This window comes from Phocoena sinus, chromosome 2 (assembly GCF_008692025.1).
Source record: "Phocoena sinus isolate mPhoSin1 chromosome 2, mPhoSin1.pri, whole genome shotgun sequence".
In the NCBI taxonomy this organism is placed as follows: Eukaryota; Metazoa; Chordata; class Mammalia; order Artiodactyla; family Phocoenidae; genus Phocoena; species Phocoena sinus.
Window position 1 is genome coordinate 153,044,166 of NC_045764.1, and position 22,329 is coordinate 153,066,494.

Here is a 22,329-nt window from a genome sequence, read left to right on the forward strand (position 1 = left end):
TTTGCTGAGGGCTTGCGCACTCACATCAGCTCATTTGATGGGATTTCAGGGATGCTGGAACAACTTTCTTTGCTTAATACCTCCCTAAATCATTGCTGATGCTTGTAATTCCACCATTAGAGATTAATTCTTTTGGCCCCAAACTGTTCCCTATTAAAATGCAAGTAGCCTTGGCAGCTGTGTAGCATGTTTTATTCATAAAGCTTCCTCAGCCACTAGTGGCTGCCCTCCCCAAATGCCCCCTCCCGCAACTTTCTTTTTAGGATGGGCTTTTCTGAAACAGAACCTATGTTTGGAGTCTTTCTCATTCCAAAGAGAGAACTCTGCTCTCAGCTAGTTGCTGAAGCTGGGAAAACAGACAGAAACTCATGCCAAGGTGTCAGTGACTGATAATAATTTTCTGTGTTACCATCTCTAGGGAGTATTTGTATTTTAAGTGGAAATTTCTGGGAGCACAGTGCTTAGTACAAAGGAACCTGTACCCCTTCATCCTATTATGTCAGTGGCTTTGACCTTAGATCTCCCTTTTATTGGGCTCCCTTAGAGAGGCAGAGGAGAGAGAGGGCCAGCACAACCAGTTCACGTAACTACGATTAAGCGTTGGCTTGGAGTGTCGTCCATTGTGGGTCGGGGAGAAAGTGGAGCTGACCACGTGTAACATAATGTCCATTTTGCAGAAGGAAAATGGAAGCGTAAGGACAAAATCTAGTTGGAGTGGGGCTATAATTAAAATTTTGTCTTCAGAACCCCAGTAACAGTTTTAGATTTTTAGAGTCAGAAGACACCTTAGAAACAATCTAACACTGGGAAAGCAAATGCATTTTATTTGTCAATACGAGTTGATACATAGTGGTTGAGGGGAGGGTGGAGAATGAGTGAGTCTTCACCTGAGCTCAGTGTGTTGCGGTTGATTAGTGATGTCTGATGGGTGCCATGGTAATAGAGGGGAGGCATGTATGCCGCACTTGTATTCCTGATTCTCTGCAACCTCTCATTGTACACATGGGCCAGCTGAGGTCCTGAAAGCTGGGATGATTTGTTCAGGATTATGTAAGTAGGGGTGACAAATTAGGGGCAGAATTGGCCCAGAATCCAGGTCCCTTGAATCCTGGTTCAAAACCCTTTCTTTTGAAGTATCCAGGTATTCTAAGAAGCATTTCACTGTGGTTGAAGAGCATGTGGTCTTGGAGTCAGACTGCCTGGGTTCAGGTCTCAGTTAGCTGTGTGCCCTGGGCCAAGTTATTTAACTTTTCTGAGTCATTGCTTCTTTATCTGTAAAACAGGGGATAATAATTGTGCCTACCTTATAGGGTGGTTATGGAATTAAATGAGATAATATGCGTATAAAGTGTTTGGATTAGGGCCTATACATAGTACTTAATAAATGTTAGTAACTTAATTAAAATTTTTATTGCCTTGTCCTTCTAGATTATTGCTGGATACGGACACAAAAACTCCCCATGGTCACCCCCTCTGCAGTATCTTGCAGAGGTACCCCTCAGACACCTGCTTCTCTTCCTTCCCTATTGAACGCTCTGGGATTTTCTGTGTTTGATGTGTTCCTGGAATTTGTAATTTGGTGATGAAAAGTCCCACAGTACTAACAACCAAGTGTGAGATGGTGCTGGGCCTGTAAATGCCCACGTTTGGGGTGTCATACTTCACACTCCACAGGAGTTTGTTTTTGTTTGGGGCATCGACAAAGCCCTGGAGGCCTGGTGGGGTTCCCTGAGGACCAGCTGCCAAAGAGTCCTCGGTGGCCGTTTTGCCTGGTCTCTCCTCTGATCGGAACATTGCTATAGCATCTCCCCAGACCATCCCTGCTCCCCTGAGCCAGTATGTGCTCCCATCCCCCAACCTAGTTTGCAGACTGGACATCAGTGCCCAGCTGGTGCCAGCCCCCTCCCCTCACACCCGCCTCTCCAGTGGGCTTAGAAAGCAGGGCCCAGGCAGAGCCTGGACCCATAACTGGGCTGGGGTCCTCTTTACGTTAGTCCAGCCACGCAGGCCCTTGTCAGTGGTCCCTTTGGGTGACCTTGAGGGGGACCCAGGGAGGCCTTGAGAGCCGGGAGGAGTCCGTGATAGTCCCGGATGTCTGGCCTGGGGTGATGGGACTTGGGGCTGACTCCTGTAGGACCATGGTCTACCCCTGCATTATTTGACTTCGCCTCTTGGTAGCGTGCTCAGTTCCTCATGGAAGCAGTGCCCAGTGGCTCCTCTTGGAGTGTATAGGGGAAGGGAGCTGCAGCGGTGGGGAGGGCTCCCTGGGTGCTGTGATGGGCGTGTGGCTTCCGTTAAGTGAATCATCTGTGATTCCAGTCCTGACTGGCTGGGGGGGAAAAGCCTCTGCTCTGGATCCTCAAATAGGGGCCTTCTTAGGGTCTGCCTGTCTGTTCCTGGCAGACAAAGGGGGGAAAGGGGGCTGTGGGAAGGAGGCCATCCCCACTGAAGGACAGTCACGTCATTGCCCCTAACATTTGGAAGCTCTGTTGCTTTGGGCCTTTCATCTTGGATCACAACCAAGTTTGGTGGCAACCTGGCCATGTCTGCGGTGGCTTCCCTGCTTTTCGTTGTCTGGGCCCAGAGCAGAGCAGATGATTAGAGCCCCAGAGCTGCAGCACGCTCAGAAGCCTAGTATTTTCTAACGGAGGTTCAGAAAAAGGGAGGATTGAGAGGCACACTGGAGATTGAGCTCTGGCTCTGCTGTTAGTTCTGGGATGGTGGGCAGCAGTCACATCATCTGGGAGAAGGTAGATGGGGAGGAGAGGAGAATGGGCCAGGCTGGGACTAGGAAAAGGTGAGGGGAGTGAGGCCTGGGTCCAGGCTGAAGAGGATTTTGACAGGTGAGAAGGAGAAAGAGATGGTGAGGTTATGGAACTGCCTGTGCAGAGGCCGGGGGGCAGGGGATGGCGCAGGACTGATCACTGTGGTTGGGGGATAGGGAGTGAGTGGGGAGGGCAAGCGATGAGTTCAGAGGGCACCTGGGTTGCATCGTGATGGGCCTGGTAGGAGCTTGGATTTCATACCAAGGGCAGAGGGGACTTCTGGAGGGTTATCATGGAAGGCTATTTCCCTTTTCCCACTGTGGCCAGTATCCTGCCCCTTCGTGACCTGCCTGCCTGGGCTGTACAGTCTTGTGGTCTTATCCTGTGTCTGTAGTGAGACACGTTATGCCTCCTGGGCCTCCCTCTTTTCCTTCTCCCAGTGGCTCCCTGATTGCAGTTTGTTTGTGTGACTGGTATTTTCCAGGCCCCTCTGTGTGCTCATGAATTTGTCCTAATCTTGGTGTTAGCCGGCTTACTGGAATGGCTCCTGGGAGCCCAGACACAGCCAGGCGCCATGGCGGCCACGTGGCCTAGTTGTGGGAAATAGCTGGGGGCGGGAGTGGGGAGGGCAACGCCGAGGGCCCATGGCCACCTGGACTTTTTCCTTCTAATTTATGAAGAATGTTTAACGGTGTTTTTGGAGGAGCAGTGGAGTCTAGCAGAAAGAGGTGGCTTTTGGAGTCAGAAGACAATGACTCAAACCTTGGATCTCCCATTTACTGGCTGAGTAACCCTAGCAAGGCCCCTAGCTTTTCTGTTAGGGGCCTTGGAGAGAATGGTAATATCCACCCGAGGGGCTCTTACCTGGATCAGGTGAGATAATGTGTATGAAAGGTATAATGCACTTATAAAGAATTGTGCATTTACTGCTGAGGACCATTATTACAGAGCGTGTGATGAGCAAGATTTTGTTTCCCAGCGGCTTATGTCATATGCTGGTATAGTGAATCAAGAATTCAAATAGAAGCTAATGATTATGGAGAAGAGTATGTGAAAATTATAAATTAGGGACCTATTTGTACTTGCATTGTGCTGACAAGTCATTTGGCATCTTAGTTTGATCCTCATTTTAATATGAAATTATTAACTGAACTTGAGTGTTAGTAAAACCTAAGATAATAGGAAACTCATACATACTGGGCATTCACAACCTTTATCATCTATTAATGAGTACTGATAAATTGAATGAAGGCAGTCTTATTTCAAAGGCTCAAGATGGATATTTATATAAAGTGTGACTAAAATATTATAATTGATTTTAAAAAGTAAAACAGTTTTTATGGCCTGGAATTAGATAGTGGTGATAGTTGCACAAGTTAGTGAATATAGTAAAAGCCACCAAATTGTATATTTTATTTTATTTTTTTTATTATTATTTTTTTAAACATCTTTATTGGGGTATAATTGCTTTACAATGGTGTGTTAGTTTCTGCTCTATAACAAAGTGAATCAGCTATACATACACATATGTTCCCATATGTCTTCCCTCTTGCGTCTCCCTCCCTCCCACTCTCCCCATCCCACCCCTCCAGGCTGTCACAAAGCCCCGAGCTAATATCCCTGTGCCTTGCGGCTGCTTCCCCCTAGCTATCTACCTTACTACGTTTGTGAGTGTGTGTATGTCCATGACTCTCTCGCCCTGTCAAAACTCACCCTTCCCCCTCCCCATATCCTCAAGTCCGTTCTCCAGTAGGTCTGCGTCTTTATTCCTGTCTTACCCCTAGGTTCTTCATGACATTTTTTCCCCTTAAATTCCATATATATGTGTTAGCATACGGTATTTGTCTTTTTCTTTCTGACTTACTTCACTCTGTATGACAGACTCTAGGTCTATCCATCTCATTACAAATAGCTCAATTTCATTTCTTTTTAAGGCTGAGTAATATTCCATTGTGTATATGTGCCACATCTTCTTTATCCATTCATCTGATGATGGGCGTTTAGGTTGTTTCCATCTCTGGGCTATTGTAAATAGAGCTGCAATGAACATTTTGGTACATGACTCTTCTTGAATTTTGGTTTTCTCAGGGTATATGCCCAGTAGTGGGATTGCTGGGTCATATGGTAATTCTATTTGTAGTTTTTTAAGGAACCTCCATACTGTTCTCCATAGTGGCTGAACCAATTCACATTCCCACCAGCAGTGCAAGAGTGTCCCCTTTTCTCCACACCCTCTCCAGCATTTATTGTTTCTAGATTTTTTGATGATGGCCATTCTGACTGGTGTGAGATGATATCTCATTGTAGTTTTGATTTGCATTTCTCTAATGATTAATGATGTTGAGCATTCTTTCATGTGTTTGTTGGCATTCTGTATATCTTCTTTGGAGAAATGTCTATTTAGGTCTTCTGCCCATTTTTGGATTGGGTTGTTTGTTTTTTTGTTATTGAGCTGCATGAGCTGCTTGTAAATTCTGGAGACTAATCCTTTGTCAGTTGCTTCATTTGCAAATATTTTCTCCTATTCTGAGGGTTGTCTTTTGGTCTTGCTTATGGTTTCCTTTGCTGTGCAAAAGCTTTGAAGTTTCATTAGGTCCCATTTGTTTATTTTTGTTTTTATTTCCATTACTCTAGGAGGTGGGTCAGAAAGGATCTTGCTGTGATTTATGTCATAGAGTGTTCGTTCTTCCTATGTTTTCCTCTAAGAGTTTGATAGTTTCTGGCCTTACATTTAGGTCTTTAATCCATTTTGAGCTTATTTTTGTGTATGGTGTTAGGGAGTGATCTAATCTCATACTTTTACATGTACCTGTCCAGTTTTCCCAGCACCATTTATTGAAGAGGCTGTCCTTTCTCCACTGTACATTCCTGCCTCCTTTATCAAAGATAAGGTGTCCATATGGGCGTGGGTTTATCTCTGGGCTTTCTATCCTGTTCCACTGATCTATCTTTCTGTTTTTGTGCCAGTACCATACTGTCTTGATTACTGTTGCTTTGTAGTATAGTCTGAAGTCAGGGAGCCTGATTCCTCCAGCTCCTTTTTTCGTTCTCAAGATTGCTTTGGCTATTCGGGGTCTTTTGTGTTTCCATACAAATTGCGAAATTTTTTGTTCTAGTTCTGTGAAAAATGCCAGTGGTAGTTTGATAGGGATTGCATTGAATCTGTAGATTGCTTTGGGTAGTAGAGTCATTTTCACAATGTTGATTCTTCCAATCCAAGAACATGGTATATCTCTCCATCTATTTGTATCATCTTTAATTTCTTTCTTCAGTGTCTTATAATTTTCTGCATACAGGTCTTTCGTCTCCTTAGGTAGGTTTATTCCTAGATATTTTATTCTTTTTGTTGCAGTGGTAAATGGGAGTGTTTTCTTGATTTCACTTTCAGATTTTTCATCATTAGTATATAGGAATGCCAGAGATTTCTGTGCATTAATTTTGTATCCTGCTACTTTACCAAATTCATTGATTAGCTCTAGTAGTTTTCTGGTAGCATCTTTAGGATTCTCTATGTATAGCATCATGTCATCTGCAAACAGTGACAGCTTTACTTCTTCTTTTCCAATTTGGATTCCTTTTATTTCCTTTTCTTCTCTGATTGCTGTGGCTAAAACTTCCAAAACTATGTTGAATAAGAGTGGTGATAGTGGGCAACCTTGTCTTGTTCCTGATCTTAGTGGAAATGCTTTCAGTTTTTCACCATTGAGGATGATGTTTGCTGTGGGCTTGTCATATATGGCCTTTATTATGTTGAGGAAAGCAAATTGTATATTTTAAAATGGTGAATTTTAGGGACTTCCCTGGCGTCTAGTGGTTAAGACTCTGCACTTCCACTGCAGGGAGCTCGGGTTCGATCCCTGGTCAGAGAACTAAGATCCTGCATGTCGTTTGGTGCAGCCAAAAAAAAAAAAATGGTGAATTTTATGGTGTGTGAATTATATCTCAATTAAAAAATAGAAAATTTAATTTATTAAAGCAGTCATTATAAAAAACTTAGAGGTTCAAGAAAAAAATCTATAATTTCACCAATTCAAACTTATTATGATTTTGATATGCTCTCTTCTAACCCTTTCCTATTATATCCATAGTTCTATCAATATAATTGTCTGGTTTTCTGATTTACTATGTTATCTTTAGCATTTTCCATTTTGTTACAATAATCTTCATGGTCTTCACCTAAAATGGCTACTTAATACTGCACTGTGTGACTGTTCCATAATTTACTTAACCCTTTTTTTACTTTTAGGATGCATCTATCTATATGTTTTTCTTTTATAATTAGCACTGTGCTGAACCTCTCTGTACATAGGGTTTTTCCCTATGTCCTGGATTATTTACTTAGGAGGGATTTTTAAAGTGATATATATGAATCAAAACATTGCTGAGGGAAATTAAAGAAGACCTGATAAGTGGAGAAATATATCATGTTCATGGGTTGGAAGATTCAATGATGTTAAGGTGTCTATTTTCTCCAGATAAATCTATAGATTCATAACAGTCCCAATCAAAATCCCAGTGGGCTTTTTTGTAGAAATTGACAGTCCGATTCTAAAATTTATGTGAGAATGCAGAGTGTTTTAGAGTCAATTCTAGAAGATAACACTGAAAAAGAACAAAGTTGAGGACTAATACTATCTGATTTCAAGACTTACTGTAAAACTGTAGTAATAAGATAGTGTGGTATTGGTATAAAGATAGACAGACTGATCTGTGGAACAGATTAGAGGGTCCAGAAATAGACCCACACATAATATGAACAATGAATTTTATACAGTGGTGAAAAGGGAATTCAGTGTAGAAAGGTTTGTGGTATATTTATGCAGTGGAATACTACTTAGTTAAAAAATAAAGAATAAATTATTGATATATGCAACAACATGATGGGTCTCAGAAAAATTATGTTGAATGAAAAAGGCTGGATAAAGAGTATGGGCTATATGATTCCACTTATATAAAACTCTAGAAAATTCTAGTCTATACTGATAGAAAGCAGATCAGTGGTTTTCTGGAGGTGGGAGGTATGTGGAGGGATGGGGCTGGAATTACCAAGGGACATCAAAGCTTTTGAGAGATGCTGGATATGTTTACAAGCTTGATTATGGTGATGGATTCATAGGCGTATACATATGTCAAAAAGTATCAGATTTTACATTTTAACTATGTGCAGTGTACTGTGTCAAAATATCAATACCTCAGTGAGGCTGTTACAACAAAAAATGATGTTAATGGATTATGATCCTTTGAAAAAATTAGAAATCCATGAGTCCATACTGATATAAATAAACAAATGAATAAACTGAAATTTTGGTAAAGAACTGGCTATTTATAAAATTTGGAAGGACTTTCCCATAAAACACTTAATTATAAAAAAGAAAACAAGTAACTTAAGTGAGGAAGTTAGGTGGATAACCATCTTAAGACATTATCAAAATTAACATTGTCTCTAGGGAGACAAATCAAAGTTGTGCACCACCAGGTTGTAATGAGAAGAACAGAGCCTGTTTATAAATTGTTGGATTCAATTAGCTAACACTTTTTTAAAAAAAGAATTTTCGCATCTATGTTCACTATGAATATTGGACTATAGCTTTTTTTTCCTCTTGTATTTTCTGTCTAGTTTTGATATTGGGGTTATGCTCGTCTCATAGAATGAGTTGGGAGGTATTCTGTCTTCAGTTTTCTGGAAGGATTTATGTGGAATTGGCAATATTTCTTCCTTAAATGTTTGATAGAATTCAACTGTGACACCGTCTCGGGTCAGAGTTTCTTTGTTTGATATACACCATTCCAGCTTTATTTTAATTGGTGTTGGCATGATTTATCCTTTTCCATCCTTTTACATTTAACCTATTTTTGTTTTAATATTTAAATGGCAATTTCTTATAGGTAGCATATATTTGAGTCTTTCTTTTTTATCCAATTTGGCAATCTCTGGCTTTTAATTTGGGTATTTAGACCATTTATATTTAAAGAGATTATTGATATGGTTAGATTTATGTCTTTCATCTTGTTATTTGTTTCTACTTGTCCAATTTATGCTTTATTCCTTGTTTCCTCTCATGCCTTCTTTTGGATTGAATATTTTTTTCATGGTTCCATTTTGTCTCCTTTGTTGGCTTATGAGCTATAATTCTTTTTATTTTAGTGATTGCATCAGTTCATAGCATAAATCTTTAACTTGTCACAGTCTACATTCAAGTGACATTATACTACTTCCTTCAGAGTATAAGAATCTTATAATCGTGTACTTTCATTTCTTTCTTTCCAGCCTTTATGCTATTGTAATACGTTTTGCTTTTCCATATGTTATAAACTCCACATTACATTGTTATTATTTTTGTTTAAGCAGTCACTTATCTTTTAAAGAGATATAGAATATAAAAAAATTCTTATATGTTTTCCTGAAGTTTCTATTTCTGGTCTCTTTTTCCTTTATGTACATCCATGTTTCTCTCCAATATCATTTTCCTTCTGCCTGAAAGATATCCTTTAACATTTCTTATAGTGTAGGGAGATGAATTCTATCAGCTTTTATATGTCTGAAAGAGGTTTTTTTTTTTTTTTTTTTTTACCTTTAGTGTTGAAAGATGTTCTTACTGGGTATATAGAATTCTGGGTTTTCTTTCAGTGCTTTTAGAGATGTTGCTCCACTAACTTCTGCTTGTATTGTTGCCAGTAGAGATCTGCTGTCATTCTTATCTTTGTTCCTTTCTCCATAATGTGTCTTTTTTCTCTGGGTACTTTCAGGATTTTCTCTTTATCACTGATTTTGAACAACTTAATTATGTAGTTTTCTTCATGTTTTTTATGCTTGGGGCTTGTTGAGATTCTTGGACCTGTTGGTTTATAGATTTTGAAAATCAAATTTGAAAAAAATTCAGTTATTATTTCTTTAAATATTTTTTCTCCACCTCTCCCATTCCATCTCCTTTGGGGATTCCAACTACACGTTTACAAGGCTGCTTGAATTTGTCCCACAGATCGCTGATGCTCTTTTCATTAAAAAATTTTTTTTTTCCTCTGTGTGTTTCATTTTGAATAGTTTCTATTGGTAGGTCTTGAGGTTCACTAATCCTTTCTTCTACAATGTCTAATCTGCCATTTATCCCATCCAGTGTTTTTTGTTTGTTTGTTTGTTTGTTTGCGGTATGCAGGCCTCTCACTGTTGTGGCCTCTCCTGTTGCGGAGCACAGGCTCCGGACGCGCAGGCTCAGTGGCCATGGCTCACGGGCCCAGCTGCTCTGCGGCATGTGGGATCTTCCCGGACCGGGGCATGAACCCGTGTCCCCTGCATCGGCAGGCAGACTCTCAACCACTGCGCCACCAGGGAAGCCCCATCCAGTGTATTTTTCATATCAAACATTAGTGTTCACCTCTAGAAGTTTCATTTGGATCTTGCTCTCTTTTTTTATATTGCCCATGTTGCTGCTTAACTTTTTGGACATATGAAATGCAGTTATAACCGCTGTCCTCCTTTACTAATATAGGTTTCAGTTTTGGGTTGGTTTGATTGATTGATTTTTTTTTTCTCATTATGTGTTGTATTTTTCTGTTTATTTGCATGTCTGGTAAATTTTTTATTAGGTGCCAGACATTGCAGTTTTATCTTTTTGGGTACTAGATATATTTGTATTCTTATAAATATTCTTGAGCTTTGTTCTGGGACACAGTTAAGTTACTTGGAAACAGTGATTTTTTTTTTTTTTTTGCGGTACACGGGCCTCTCACTGCTGCGGCCTCTCCCATTGCGGAGCACGGACTCTGGAAGTGCAGGCTCAGCAGCCATGGCTCACGGGCCCAGCTGCTCGGCAGCATGTGGGATCCTCCCGGACTGGGGCACGAACCCGTGTCCCCTGTGTCGGCAGGTGGACGGACTCTCAACCACTGTGCCACCAGGGAAGCCCTGAAAACAGTGATTTTTTTTCAAGTCTTTCTTTTAATATTTATTAGTTGGGAATGGAACAGTGTTTAGTTTGGTATATTCCCCTTAACTGAGTCAAGCCACTTCTGGGTATTATAACAAAAGTCTCAAGAATTATGAGATTTTCTGGTATGGCTGGTAGAAATAGACCTTATATGAACACTGGGTACTGTTAACCCTAGTCTTTTGTGGTTGTTATTTCTCTGGCTCAGGTAGTTTTCTTGTGTGCATGTGCTGACCAGTACTTAGCTGAATATGTGAGATGGACGCTCTGCAGATCTTCAGAGTTCTTTCTTTGTACATCTGTCCACTCTCCAGTACTCTGTCCTGCGAACTCTAGCTACTTTGGTCTTTCTGGCCTCTCAGCTCTGTCTCTTCAGTTCAGAGAATCTCCTGTTCACTGCCTGGGTTCCCCTTCCCTGCACTGTGGCCTGGAAACCCTCAATGCTGTAAATTGGGGCAACCATAGTGTTCACCTTGTTTGTTTCCCATCTCTCAGGAACCACTCTCCTTCCTTTCCTGAGGCCCAATGCCTTAGAAAACTTTTTTTGGTAAATCTTGTCCACTTTTTTGTTATTTCAGATGGGAAGGTAATTTTGGTCCCCATTTGGGAAGACATGTTAAGGGTGACATCAATATTTATGGCTTCGACAACTCCAAGTTTAGAGTTGCAATTTCCTAAGATGGGGAAGACTGAGGGAGGAGTAGGTTTGGTGGTGGTAGAAGTGGTGAGAAAGTCACGCTGAGTTTGAGAAGCTCATTGGACATTGGGTGATGTCAGAGAAGAAGTTGGATATGTGAGTCTAGAGTCAGGGGAGAGGTCTGGGTAGGGGATACGCATTTGTGTATCATCAGTGTGTAGACGGTATTTACCACCATGATTCTGGGTGAGATTCCCCAAGGGAGTATAGCTAGAGTATTGTATTGATCATGTTTTTTATATTCTGATGCTTTGAAACTGGGGGTACTGCTGCTCTCAAGGTTAACTAGTTCCAAGAGATAGTAAGCAACTCACCTGTGAGCATGCCTTTCATAGGCAAACCAACCAATCTGGAGCCCATACCTGCCAACCACCTCTGTTACCGAGCTGTTACACTCTGGGTCACTATCCACCTGCCTTATTCACCCCAGGGCCAAGTACCAAACAACCAGGAACATCCCCTATGCCCCAAAGCCAAATGAAATACTTAAAACTAGCCGCTCCTAAGTCTCACCCATTCTTTCCCATTGGATCCACAATAAAAGCTTTGCCCACATTTCCCCTCACGCCCTCTCTCTCCTGGCCAACTCTGGTGCTTCCCAGTGTGGCTCTGTGTGGCATGCCAACTCTCCTACTTGTAAGGAATTGTGAGTAAAAACTTCTCTCTTTATGATAGTCATTTCCATGTCTGTGTGTCTTACCATACCTTAAAACAAATTCTAGGTACCCTTACCACAAGTACAGAAATGCCAGTTCTGGCTAAGTGAAGTGCATGCATTACCTCACCTCATTTAATCTTCACAGCAGCCCTATGAGGTAGGTACTATTATTGTCTTTCTCTTATAGATGAGCAGTCAGAAGTAAACAGAGGTTACATAACTTGCCCAAGATCACCCAATTCTGAGTGGTGAAGTTGGGATATAGACTGTGGCAATCTGATGCTGGCCCTGTGCTCTTAACCAGGATCTACCTGACAGGTAGTCAGAGGAGAGACAGAGGACACTCCCAAGGAGTGGGATTAAATTTGTGGTCAGGCTCCTTCAAAACTTTTATAAACTGCAACTTGTTTTTTTCCCCCTAAGACATGAGTTAGTTTTACTTTTTTGCTTAATTGAGAGCTTAAAGCAAAGGCTGACATCCAGAAAAGCAACCTTGGAGACCGTCCTGGCCTGATTTCTTGGGGATGAAGGAGTTGCAGTTCCATTTTTTTTTTTTTTTTTTTTTTTTTTTTTGCGGTACGCGGGCCTGTCACTGCTGTGGCCTCTCCCATTGCGGAGCACAGGCTCCGGACATGGAGGCTCAGCGGCCATGGCTCACGGGCCCAGCCGCTCTGCGGCATGTGGGATCTTCCCGGACCGGGGCATGAACCCGTGTCCCCTGCATTGGCAGGTGGACTGTCAACCACTGCGCCACCAGGGAAGCCCTGCAGTTCCATTTTCATGATGAAAAACACACACGTGGATCATAGCACCCTGGAAAATTGGGGAAGAGATGCTGGATTCTGCACCAAGCTGGTCCAGTCTGCATGGGAGAATCTTGTCAGCTGGACTTATCTATTTCCAGAAGATGTTGAAGAAGGGATTATTTTTTAATATTCTCCTCTATTATTGTATTTAATATTCTCCTCTATTATTGATATAATACATATTAGTTTTAAGAAATTTGAAAAATACAGAAAAACCTATAAAGAAAAGTATTCTTTTAATCTCACTGCCCAGAGGTAACACTGTTTACATGTCAGTGCCTTTCCTTTGGGTCTTGAATCTTTGATTAGAAGAATCCGTCAAGGGGCTTGTCTGTTTTGGGGTCTGTCTGTGACCTTGTCTTTCACTGTCTCTTTCTTCCTGTGATGTGTGGGGTATGTATATGCGTCTGTCTCTTTCGTCTCTGTCTCACAGTCACACCCCGAAATCCCATTGGAGACACTGCTCAATTCTGATGGGAAGCCTCTTTGATTCGGTCTGGCTTTGGTGCCTTTCTGCCAAGTTTGGGGCTCGAGATCCCTACTCTTTGGGATTTAGACACGAGTAAAGGATTGCTCTCCTTGGGCCTTTGCTCCATCCCTCCCAATCAATAATTAATCAGTACTGAGTTGATCTTATTAGCTATTCACTGCCCGGCCCCCCAACCCCAACCCAAGCTGGCTAATGACAATGCTTTTAATTAATATGAGGCAGATTAAAACTCATTACAACAAGGTTATTGGTAATGAGATAATCATAAGGCAAGTTATTGAGCTGGGAGTGAAAACAAAGTTGGAGGAGGGGCAGAGAGACACTGCCAGCCGTTCCTGCCGTGTTTTGGCAGGAACAGAAGGGGGAGTGTGGGGACTCTGCAGTGAGGACACGCGGCAGTGACATACCCAACTAGCTCGTGAAACCAGGTGCTGGGTAAGGGCAGGACTCAGGTCCAGTGAGCAAATGGGTGGAGAGTGTTAGGGCAGTAACATGTGTTGAGAAGCAAGAGCTGGTGTATTGAATTAAGAATATGTAGTTTATGACCTGATGAATGAGGAGTGCAAGTCTCCTACATGGGGTTGGCTGGTAGCTCCCTCGGCATCCAAGCTTCCACTGGGGAAGTGAAACACAGTGGGTTGTTTTGATTGAAGGTACAGTTTAAATACACCCGCACAGAGGAAGTAGAGTCACAAGATTTATTATTACTTACAGATCCCAGAAGCAAGGATGCTCAGTGAGCTGGGGGAAGGGCAGTCCTCCATCCCAGGTACCAGCAAGCAGGAGGTGAATGCTGAAAGAGGGAGTTTGCGCTAAGAGAGTAATTTCTTGAAGTTCTGAGTGGGACCTGCCTTCTGATCCCAAAGGATGGTGGAGCTGTAGGAGCTGGAGCTAGAAAGGGACGCCGGAGACCAGAGTGCCTGCTCCGTTATTCAGCATGTGTGTCTTTTGGCTTTAAAAGAGCATTTACACTTTTTGGTTAGTGGCAATGTCCCTCACCCCCATGTGACTCTGTGTGTGTCTGTATTTAATTAGAAGCTGGTTGAAGGTGACTTTGGGGCTTCTTTTGTTGAAATGTGCCATTTGCAGTAGATGCTGATTCAGCTTCATGGATGATGGTTCTGTGAGTGTATGACCCAAGGTTGTCATCAGTCTACATTTATAGCTCATGCATGGCTTGCCCTGGGGTACACAGAGTCTACAGGGGACACAACACATGCTCTGTCCCCAGTGGCTGATGTGCCAAGTAACCAGTGAGTCAGCAGTAGACCAGCCTTCCTGGGCTTGTGTGACCAGAGAGGGCTCTCTGCATTGCCCAGACAGTGTCCTGAAGGTGACCATCACTTTGTGCCAAGAGACGCCCTACCCAGGACTGGCTCAGGCCACAGGTGAGGGGCAACAGAGCCCTGGCTCTGCTCCTTGGTAGGAGGGCTTGTTAGGGTGAGGCTAATGCTTTCTGAGGGCTACCAGCAGCAGAGATAAACGCAGATGTGAATCCAGTCTAAAGAAAATGGTGGAGCAGGTCTTCAGCACCACACACACACACACACACACACATGCATGTTGTTATGTTGTTCTCTCGATCTGGAATGCCCTCCTTTTTTATTCTGATCTTTTCAGGTTCAATTTCAGGGGCTAATCCTATGTATCAGCCAGGGACTAGTCATACCTGTAATTTAAATATAAAGACTTATTCACTAGGAAAAGGTAGTTAACTCCTAAAAGGAGTAAAAGAAGATTCTAAAGGTGCAGAAGTAGTAAATGCATAAAGCACCTGCTCCCTCTAGGGCTGAGGGGGTGGTGAACAAGAACAGAGCTAAAGACTTAGCTGGGGGCCTGCCACCTGCAAGGCTGGGATGCTGGGCTGCCCTGGTGATGAGACGTGATGGTGGACATGGTTATGGGAACAGCCTGCCAGGTGGCAGAGAAATTTGTAGGAGGGTGCGACCTGGAGCTAGTGTGTAGGAGCTGCCTGCTGGTTGGTCAGAACACTTGCTGGAGGATATGGGGCCTGAGTTGGTCCACAGGAGGGGCCCATCAGGTAGTGGAGAAATTTACAGAGGGTGGGCTGGTCCATGAGGGCCACCAAAGTGGTCATCCCCAAGCCACTACCCACTGGCTGATGAGCTGAAAACAGTGCACGGGGACAATAAGGGCGCCTCCTTGTGCTGTGGCCTTGCAGTGTTCCCCAGAGCCCCCTGTTGACAAAGCCTAATAGTGACCCATCTGACAAAGGAGAAATGGCACAGGGTCTAGCACCAGTATCACAGCGCACAGCAAAGAAGCATGGATTTGCAGCTGAGAGGCCCTGTGTTCCTGAGCTGCACGCACCCTGCTTCTCCCCAGGAGCCAAGCCTCTCTAATTCCAGCCCTCTTGTTTCTCCCATCTGTGAGCTCTGTGGTCCTCAGTGTGGTCCTACTGCCACGTGTCATTCTCTGTGTGTGAGTGGCTCTGTCACATCTCCCCACGAGGTGGAGGGCGTGGGACTCAGTCAGCCCCCAGTGAATACACAGCGGTTGATGTCTTTCCTCGGAGGGGCAGAGACAATGGGGTGTGTCCTCACTCCGCCTTCCCGTCCTCTGCCTTGACCCTGCAGTGGCTTTGGTGTGAGGGCTGAGCATGCCTCCTTGGGGGAGTGGGCAGCTGGGTGCCAGGGCAGCCTCACCGGGAGCCTCTGGTGGGACCTGGCTTCCGGTCACACTGTACCTTAGGACAAATGGATTGTGGATGACTTGCTGGCTGCCTCTTATTCGGCAGGGTGGGAATTGGGGTTGATTATTTGAGATGTAAAGAGTCATTTGTTCATAACAGCCTGGACTCATGGAGGGTGGGGAAACGCCCAGTTCCATATTTGACCATGTTTGCCTTCTTTCTCACGTCCTCAGAACGTGAGTGTGGCCTTGGACAGTAGTGACCTTCTACCATCTGACACCGGCCAGCTCAATTCCCAGTCCACCCCCCCTGCTGCCCCCATGGGCCTTTTACTCATCTAGGGAAATGTGTTCTCTCCCCACACCCGCCCTGCCTTAATTCTTAGCGTCAATTCCCTTCTCTCTGCACCCTCCTGTCAGGGAAAAAAGACTCTTCTTGGCCTAATTTGGACCAGGCGCCCGCACTCTGTTCAGGGGCATAGAGTCATGTGGACATAGGCTTCCCCAGTAGTGGGTTGGCGCGGGATGCAGAGGTGTCCAGCAGAGCCCTTGAGGGCCTAAGGACAGCTTGCGAGTGCCTGGAGTGTGGGGCATCCCTCTGCTCTAGAGGGAGTGGGTAGATGGCTCCCTGGCTGCTGGGACCAGGGTGTTCAGGGCTGCAGTGTTCTCTTTTTAATTCCTAAGGTAACGGTTTTCTGTATGGTTCACTCAGCAACTAATTATGTAGGATCTTTGAACGTTTCTTCCATCTTTGTTGCCAGCGGTTATTTATCTCTTCATGTGGTTTATTGCCTCCAATACACACTTAATTGTGTCAGCATCCTTCATAGCACTTAAGAGAGTGTAAGTCCATCCTAGATATTCACTCTCCCGGTTGACTTATGGGTGGAAGAGGGTACCAGGTTCCCACAGGGCACTGGGCTCCCTTGTCTTTTGTGTGTACCCATGGCTTCATCCTGCTTCAGGAACTGTAGATCCAAGAAGGCAGGACCCTCAAAATGCCAAGACCCTCAGCTGAGCTGGGGTGATGACTGGGGATGTGTAGCCTGGGGGTGGATGGAGGCCACCTCCCACTCTGGAAGGATAGGTGGGCATCAGGCTGGAAGTTAAGGCCGGCTTGTCCTGCACAGCCTGCCCTGCTGCCTACCCCACGTGCCTGATGCTCCCTGTAAAGTTCTCCTTCACTTAACAGGAGACCCCTGCTAAAGTTTGCTGTGTTAAAGCGCTCTAGGTTTGAAGTGTTTTCTAGACCTTCCTTTGACATTTGTTAGCTATTTCTTGATAAGCAAAACATCTGAGTTTCTTATCCTTAAAGATACCAATACGTGCCTCCCTAAATTGTTGTAAGGATTAAAAAAATAATGAATATGACCATGTTTAAAAATTGTAGACCTCCAAACAAACAGATAGTATTATTAGTATGACTGAGGGGTGGGTGACAAATGCGTGAACTCAGTGTATCCTTGAATGAATCATAAGTGTAGATTAGAATTGGTTGAAAGTCTTGGACAAACGCTAGTTTCTGAGGGAGTGGGACTTGGACCAGGTAAGTTTTGAAGGAAAGGCGATCAGAAGCATCGGGCCATGTCAGGAGGCTGGCTGCAGTTTGAGATTGGAATTGCCTGCTCTGGGTACCGGGAGACTGAAGGTGAATGACGGTGTGTGTGTGTGTGTGGGGGTGGTGGTGGTGGTGGTGGTGGTGGGGGTGGTGGTGAATCAGGGTTGCTAAGCACAGGGGGCAGGAGAAGAGCATGCAGCTGACAGTGAGCTTTCACATCTCTCTGGCCCCGCCTGTCTTCCTGCAGGTGCACCTTCGCTCTGCCAGGCGCCTTTGCGAGCTCTGCTGTGCCAACCGGGGCACGTTCATCAAGGTGGGCCAGCACCTGGGGGCTCTGGACTACCTGCTGCCAGAGGAGTACACCAGCACGCTGAAGGTGCTACACAGCCAGGCCCCACAGAGCAGCATGCAGGAGGTCCGCCAGGTCATCCGAGAGGACCTGGGCAAAGAGGTACCCACCTCTGCCAGGGGGGATGGGCTTCTGAAAAGGCCCCCGCAGAGTTGTTGCTGCTTGGCCCCAGGCCCTGGGGCTCCACCAGTGGCGTGGAACTACGCTTCGCAGAAACTTTCAGTGTGAAAGCAGAGAGGTTAGAAGGAGCCTGAGTGGCCCTCAGTATAAAATATTAGTTGGGCCATATGAAATCATTGATATTTGATTGTTTTTGACCTGTAACTTAATATGATTTATATGGTTGAATTTAATAATACCTATCAGGCTTCCCTGGTGGCGCAGTGGTTGAGAGTCCGCCTGCCAATGCAGGGGACACGGGTTCGTGCCCCGGTCTGGGAGGATCCCACATGCCCCGGAGCGGCTGCGTCCGTGAGCCATGGCCACTGAGCCTGCGCGTCCGGAGCCTGTGCTCTGCAACGGGAAAGGCCATAGCAGTGAGAGGCCCGCGTACTGCAAAAAAAATTAAAAAAAAATAATAATAATACCTATCAATTATTGAGGGTTTACAGCGCACTCACACCTGCGCTGCTTCCCACACGTTATCTCACTTAGTCCTCAGGGCAAACCTATGAGGTAGGCACCATCATTAACCCCATTTTGCAGGTGAGGGATGGAGACTTAGAGTGACCAGGTAGAGCATCCAAGGGGACTGTTAGTGATCCCAGTGCACTGCTCTATCAGTGAGCTGTCCTGATCATTCAGTGCTATGACTTTTCCAGAACATCTGTGGGCCACTGCTTGATTACCTCCAGTGATAGGAAGCTTGTTCTCTTACCTGCTGCCTAAGGTGGTCCATTCTATAATCACTCATCTCTAATTGTTACACATGCTTCCTCCTAAGGGCTAGGCCTGCCTCCTCAAACTTTCCTGATCTTCATCCACCCCATGGAGCAAAAGAGAAAGGGGCTGAGGGCCCTTCCATACACAGCCCTGGTCACACTCCTTTGGACTCATGCCAGTGACCTGCAGGATGTGTGGAACCCAGATTGCCACAGTGGTGTGGATCCTTGCTGACCTGTTCTGCTCATCTTGATTCTGGGGATGGGGAGGGATTGGAGCAGCCGTCTGCAGGGTGCCGACTGGCCGATCAGGCCCAGACTTATAAATTATGTGCTATAATTTCATGGTACCCCAGAGAACGCTAATAATAAAAAAACTTCTTTTCTCCCTTCACCTATTATTATATTTGAAATTCTCCTCTTAGAGAACCCTTTGGATCTAGAACTTTTCTGAGCAAAATAATCTTAAAGTCAAGCCTAGATCAGCTGATGCCTTTCCTGAGATTATTTTATTACCTTTGGTGCCTCCCAATTTCCCCAAATCAAATCTTTAGCAGGACTTTCAAGGTCTACCCCATCTGCTTTCAAGTTGCCATGGTCTCTGTCTGTCTGGAATCTCTTTACCCCATTCTCTCCCTGTCAAGTGATTCCTTGTGTTTCTAGGCCATTCGTCCATCTGTCTACCAAATGCTGGGCACTGTGCGAGATGCTGTGTGTCCCGGCCAAATCCCAGCTCTCCTGTGAAATCTTCTCTGACCCTCTGCACACCTTTGCTCCTTCTGCTTGTGCCTCTTGTAGTTTGGTTAGTTGTGTCTAGTTGGTTTCACGGTAAGTTGTAAAGTCTGGGGATGAAGACCATGATGGTCCTTTTAATCCCATCTGCAGTTCCAGGATAGGATGTGGTATATCGTGGGCACCAGTGTTTGTTTAATGAACCAATGGCTGGTAAGTGACAGTTTCCTTAGGCTGCTGCGGACTAGGTGGAGAGTAGGGGCAGAGATTCATAAAGACCGTGTTCCATGTTCTCTGCTCTGCGTGGAGCTGGCCCTGGCTGTCAGTGCCTTTCTGTAGAGCTGGTATCTTGTGCCCGGCATCCAGCCAAAGGTGAACCACTCCTCAGTGATAGCCTGGCCTGGGCTGGCCTCATTAACTGACTCTGGGGGGCCTGGGTCGCGCAGGAGGTGAGCATAGAAACCTCTGTGGATTCCCTTCCTACTGAGGAGGAACATCTCCAACGGGACAGGGGGAAGATTGAGTGAAGCTTTAGGGCTGGTGTCAGGAGCAGACCACAGGCTGGGAAGAGCGGGGTTAGGATGCAGGGGCCGCAGGCAGAGGGGACAGGATTGGCATGACACAGCCGTGTGGGCCCTTGCTTCTTGCCAAGACTGTTGGCCCCCTGCTTCCTACAGCATGAGGTGCACCCCCAAATTAAAACTAAATAAATCACTAAAACTAAATATAAAACTAAATAAATAATAACAGTGTGAAGTGCATCATTGCTAGCATGTGGCAGCTCAGTGGGGGGCGGAGGCAAGGGAGGGAAGGCAGCAGATTAACCCTTGGAGGCCGACTCGTCTCTGGAGAGCTGGAGGGGGAGGCAAGAGCAGGGCAGTGGCTTCCTCTGAGCCAGGGTGGAGCGAGATGGGAAGCTGGGGGTGTCAGCAGTCATGGTGTGCCTGCCCAGCTGACATGTCTGGGGTTGGAGGATGCTGCCTGCATCTTCAGGGTCTCTTCTCTAGGCACCCCGGCCAAGTCCTCCTGAGCGTGGTGGCCTGTGGCTTGTGACCCACAGCTTGACTCGAGTCCTCTGAGAAAAGGAGGCTAATGTCAAGGTCATGGCTCAGAGGGGGCATCCCTTACAGCTGGGAAGCTCAGAGACCTCTGGTTTCTTACCCGGCACTACAGGTGTACAGTCAAAGTCTTCCCTCACCCCTTTTGTTCCCGGTGACACACTTTCTCAGCCTGTGGGTGGAGGGAGGGGAAAGGAGACAGGTGGGAAGCAGGGTAGGTGGGTGTGGGGCTGTGAGGGCGGGGAAAGTCACTCACTCTGCACTTCCCTCCTCCTCCAGTGAAGTGTCCTATGACACTTCTCGGGGAGCAGCCCTCCCCCCAGGAAGATGTTTGAGCCAGCCCCACTGTTCCTGGGCTCCTCGCCTGCCCTGGGACCCTCCATTCCGTCCCTGGTTCCAGGAGTGTGGTGAAAGGAAGCCGAGTCTGCCATGCATCACCATCTTCTTCCTAGGTGTGAGTCCTTGTGTGGGCTCTGAGGTTACCTGGAGCTCAAAGACTGCATAGCTGCCCCTAGATCTCAGACTGAAGAGTGAGGAGAGGTGGCCAGAGGAGCTCGAGGCCGGTGCATCCCAGCTTGCACTGATTGGTTCCCTCTATGCTCTTAGGGGCCCCTTCCCATCAGCAGAGGCCTTGGGGGGGGGGGGGTCACTAATATCCTCAGACTGATCCCTGTCCCAGGCAGATAGGGCTGGCCCTGAGGGGTGTCCCCAGCATGGGGGATGAGGGTTAGGTGGCGGCTCTTCTGGATCCCATGATTTGCACTTGGTTCTGGATCAGTCCAAATCCCTGGACAGCAGCCAGTGCTGTCAGTGCAGAGGTGAGGGCAAGTGAAGGGGTACCATCCTGGCATAGGGCTTGGCCTGGGTAGGGAGTCTGGGGGACCAGGTAGCTAAGGGAGTGGCATGTGAGGGATGGGACAAGACGTCAGATCTCCTGATCTTCTGGCCAGTGCTTTGTCTCTTATTAGCAGAGCTTCTGTTTGGCAGAAATCCTCTGTAAATCACTTTTCTATGTGTCCGTGTATCTGTGCCTTGGAAGTTTCTACTATTATTACCACAAAGAAACTTACTTTTTTCTTTTGAATGTTAGGCTTAAGTCCTGAAGGACAGGTCCTGGGAATCAGTCAGAAGTCAGAACTCTAGGATGTGGGGTCATTTCTGCTGCTTCCAAAGTGACTTGGATCTGGAGTGGGTTGGAGATGGTCTGAACCTTGGTCTCCTGACTGCCCTTAGGGCTGTGGGTCCAGGTGCAGTGCTGATCTCGACCAGCAGATGGCGCCTGAGCTCGAGAGTCAGGGAGGGGTGTTGAAGACACGGTCCTTCCTTACAGAGGGGAGTCCCAGCAGCTGGCTGAGATTCAGATGATTTGTACTCCTGGGCATGGTCCATGCCGTGGAGGGAGCCTGGGCTGACACCTCTGACCCTGAATGGGGCAGACACAAGCCTAAGGTACGAGACTGTTGACCGTCCTGGTCCCAAGGAGCTCTCGGCTGTGTGTTGGAGGACCTGGCAGGGTTCTTCACACTGACCACCAGCCTATCCTTACGGCTTCCTCGTTTGGAGTAGGAGTCCTCTAAGGGCCCCTGCAGGCTCTAAGAGCATGCAGTTCTATGGTTCAACACGTTTTCCTTCATTTTTCCATTTCTTCTTTCTCTTTGTTGTCTAAGCAGCTTGAATTAAGTGAGAGAGGCACAGAGCTGGAAGCTGTGGCTGCAGCCAAAATGGGTAAGACCTCATTCTGGCCCCTGTAGTCTGGGG

At 45.7% G+C, this 22,329-nt stretch overlaps 1 protein-coding gene across 19 annotated transcripts in view; it reads left to right on the forward strand.

The window, feature by feature from the left end:
* Positions 1 to 22,329, forward strand: part of ADCK1 (aarF domain containing kinase 1) — a 153,166-nt gene that overhangs the window by 24,878 nt on the left and 105,959 nt on the right. For 18 of the 19 annotated variants that reach the window (XR_004348313.1, XR_004348316.1, XR_004348318.1 and 15 more), the window contains one exon: positions 17,799 to 18,002. The exons of the other annotated variant lie outside the window; for it this stretch is intronic. Coding sequence is in view for 5 of the 18 variants with exons in the window: in XM_032621907.1 (XP_032477798.1) it covers positions 17,799 to 18,002 (204 nt within the window). In the remaining 13 variants the exon portion in view is untranslated. The remainder of the gene's footprint in view (positions 1 to 17,798; positions 18,003 to 22,329) is intronic. 19 annotated transcript variants of the gene reach the window in all.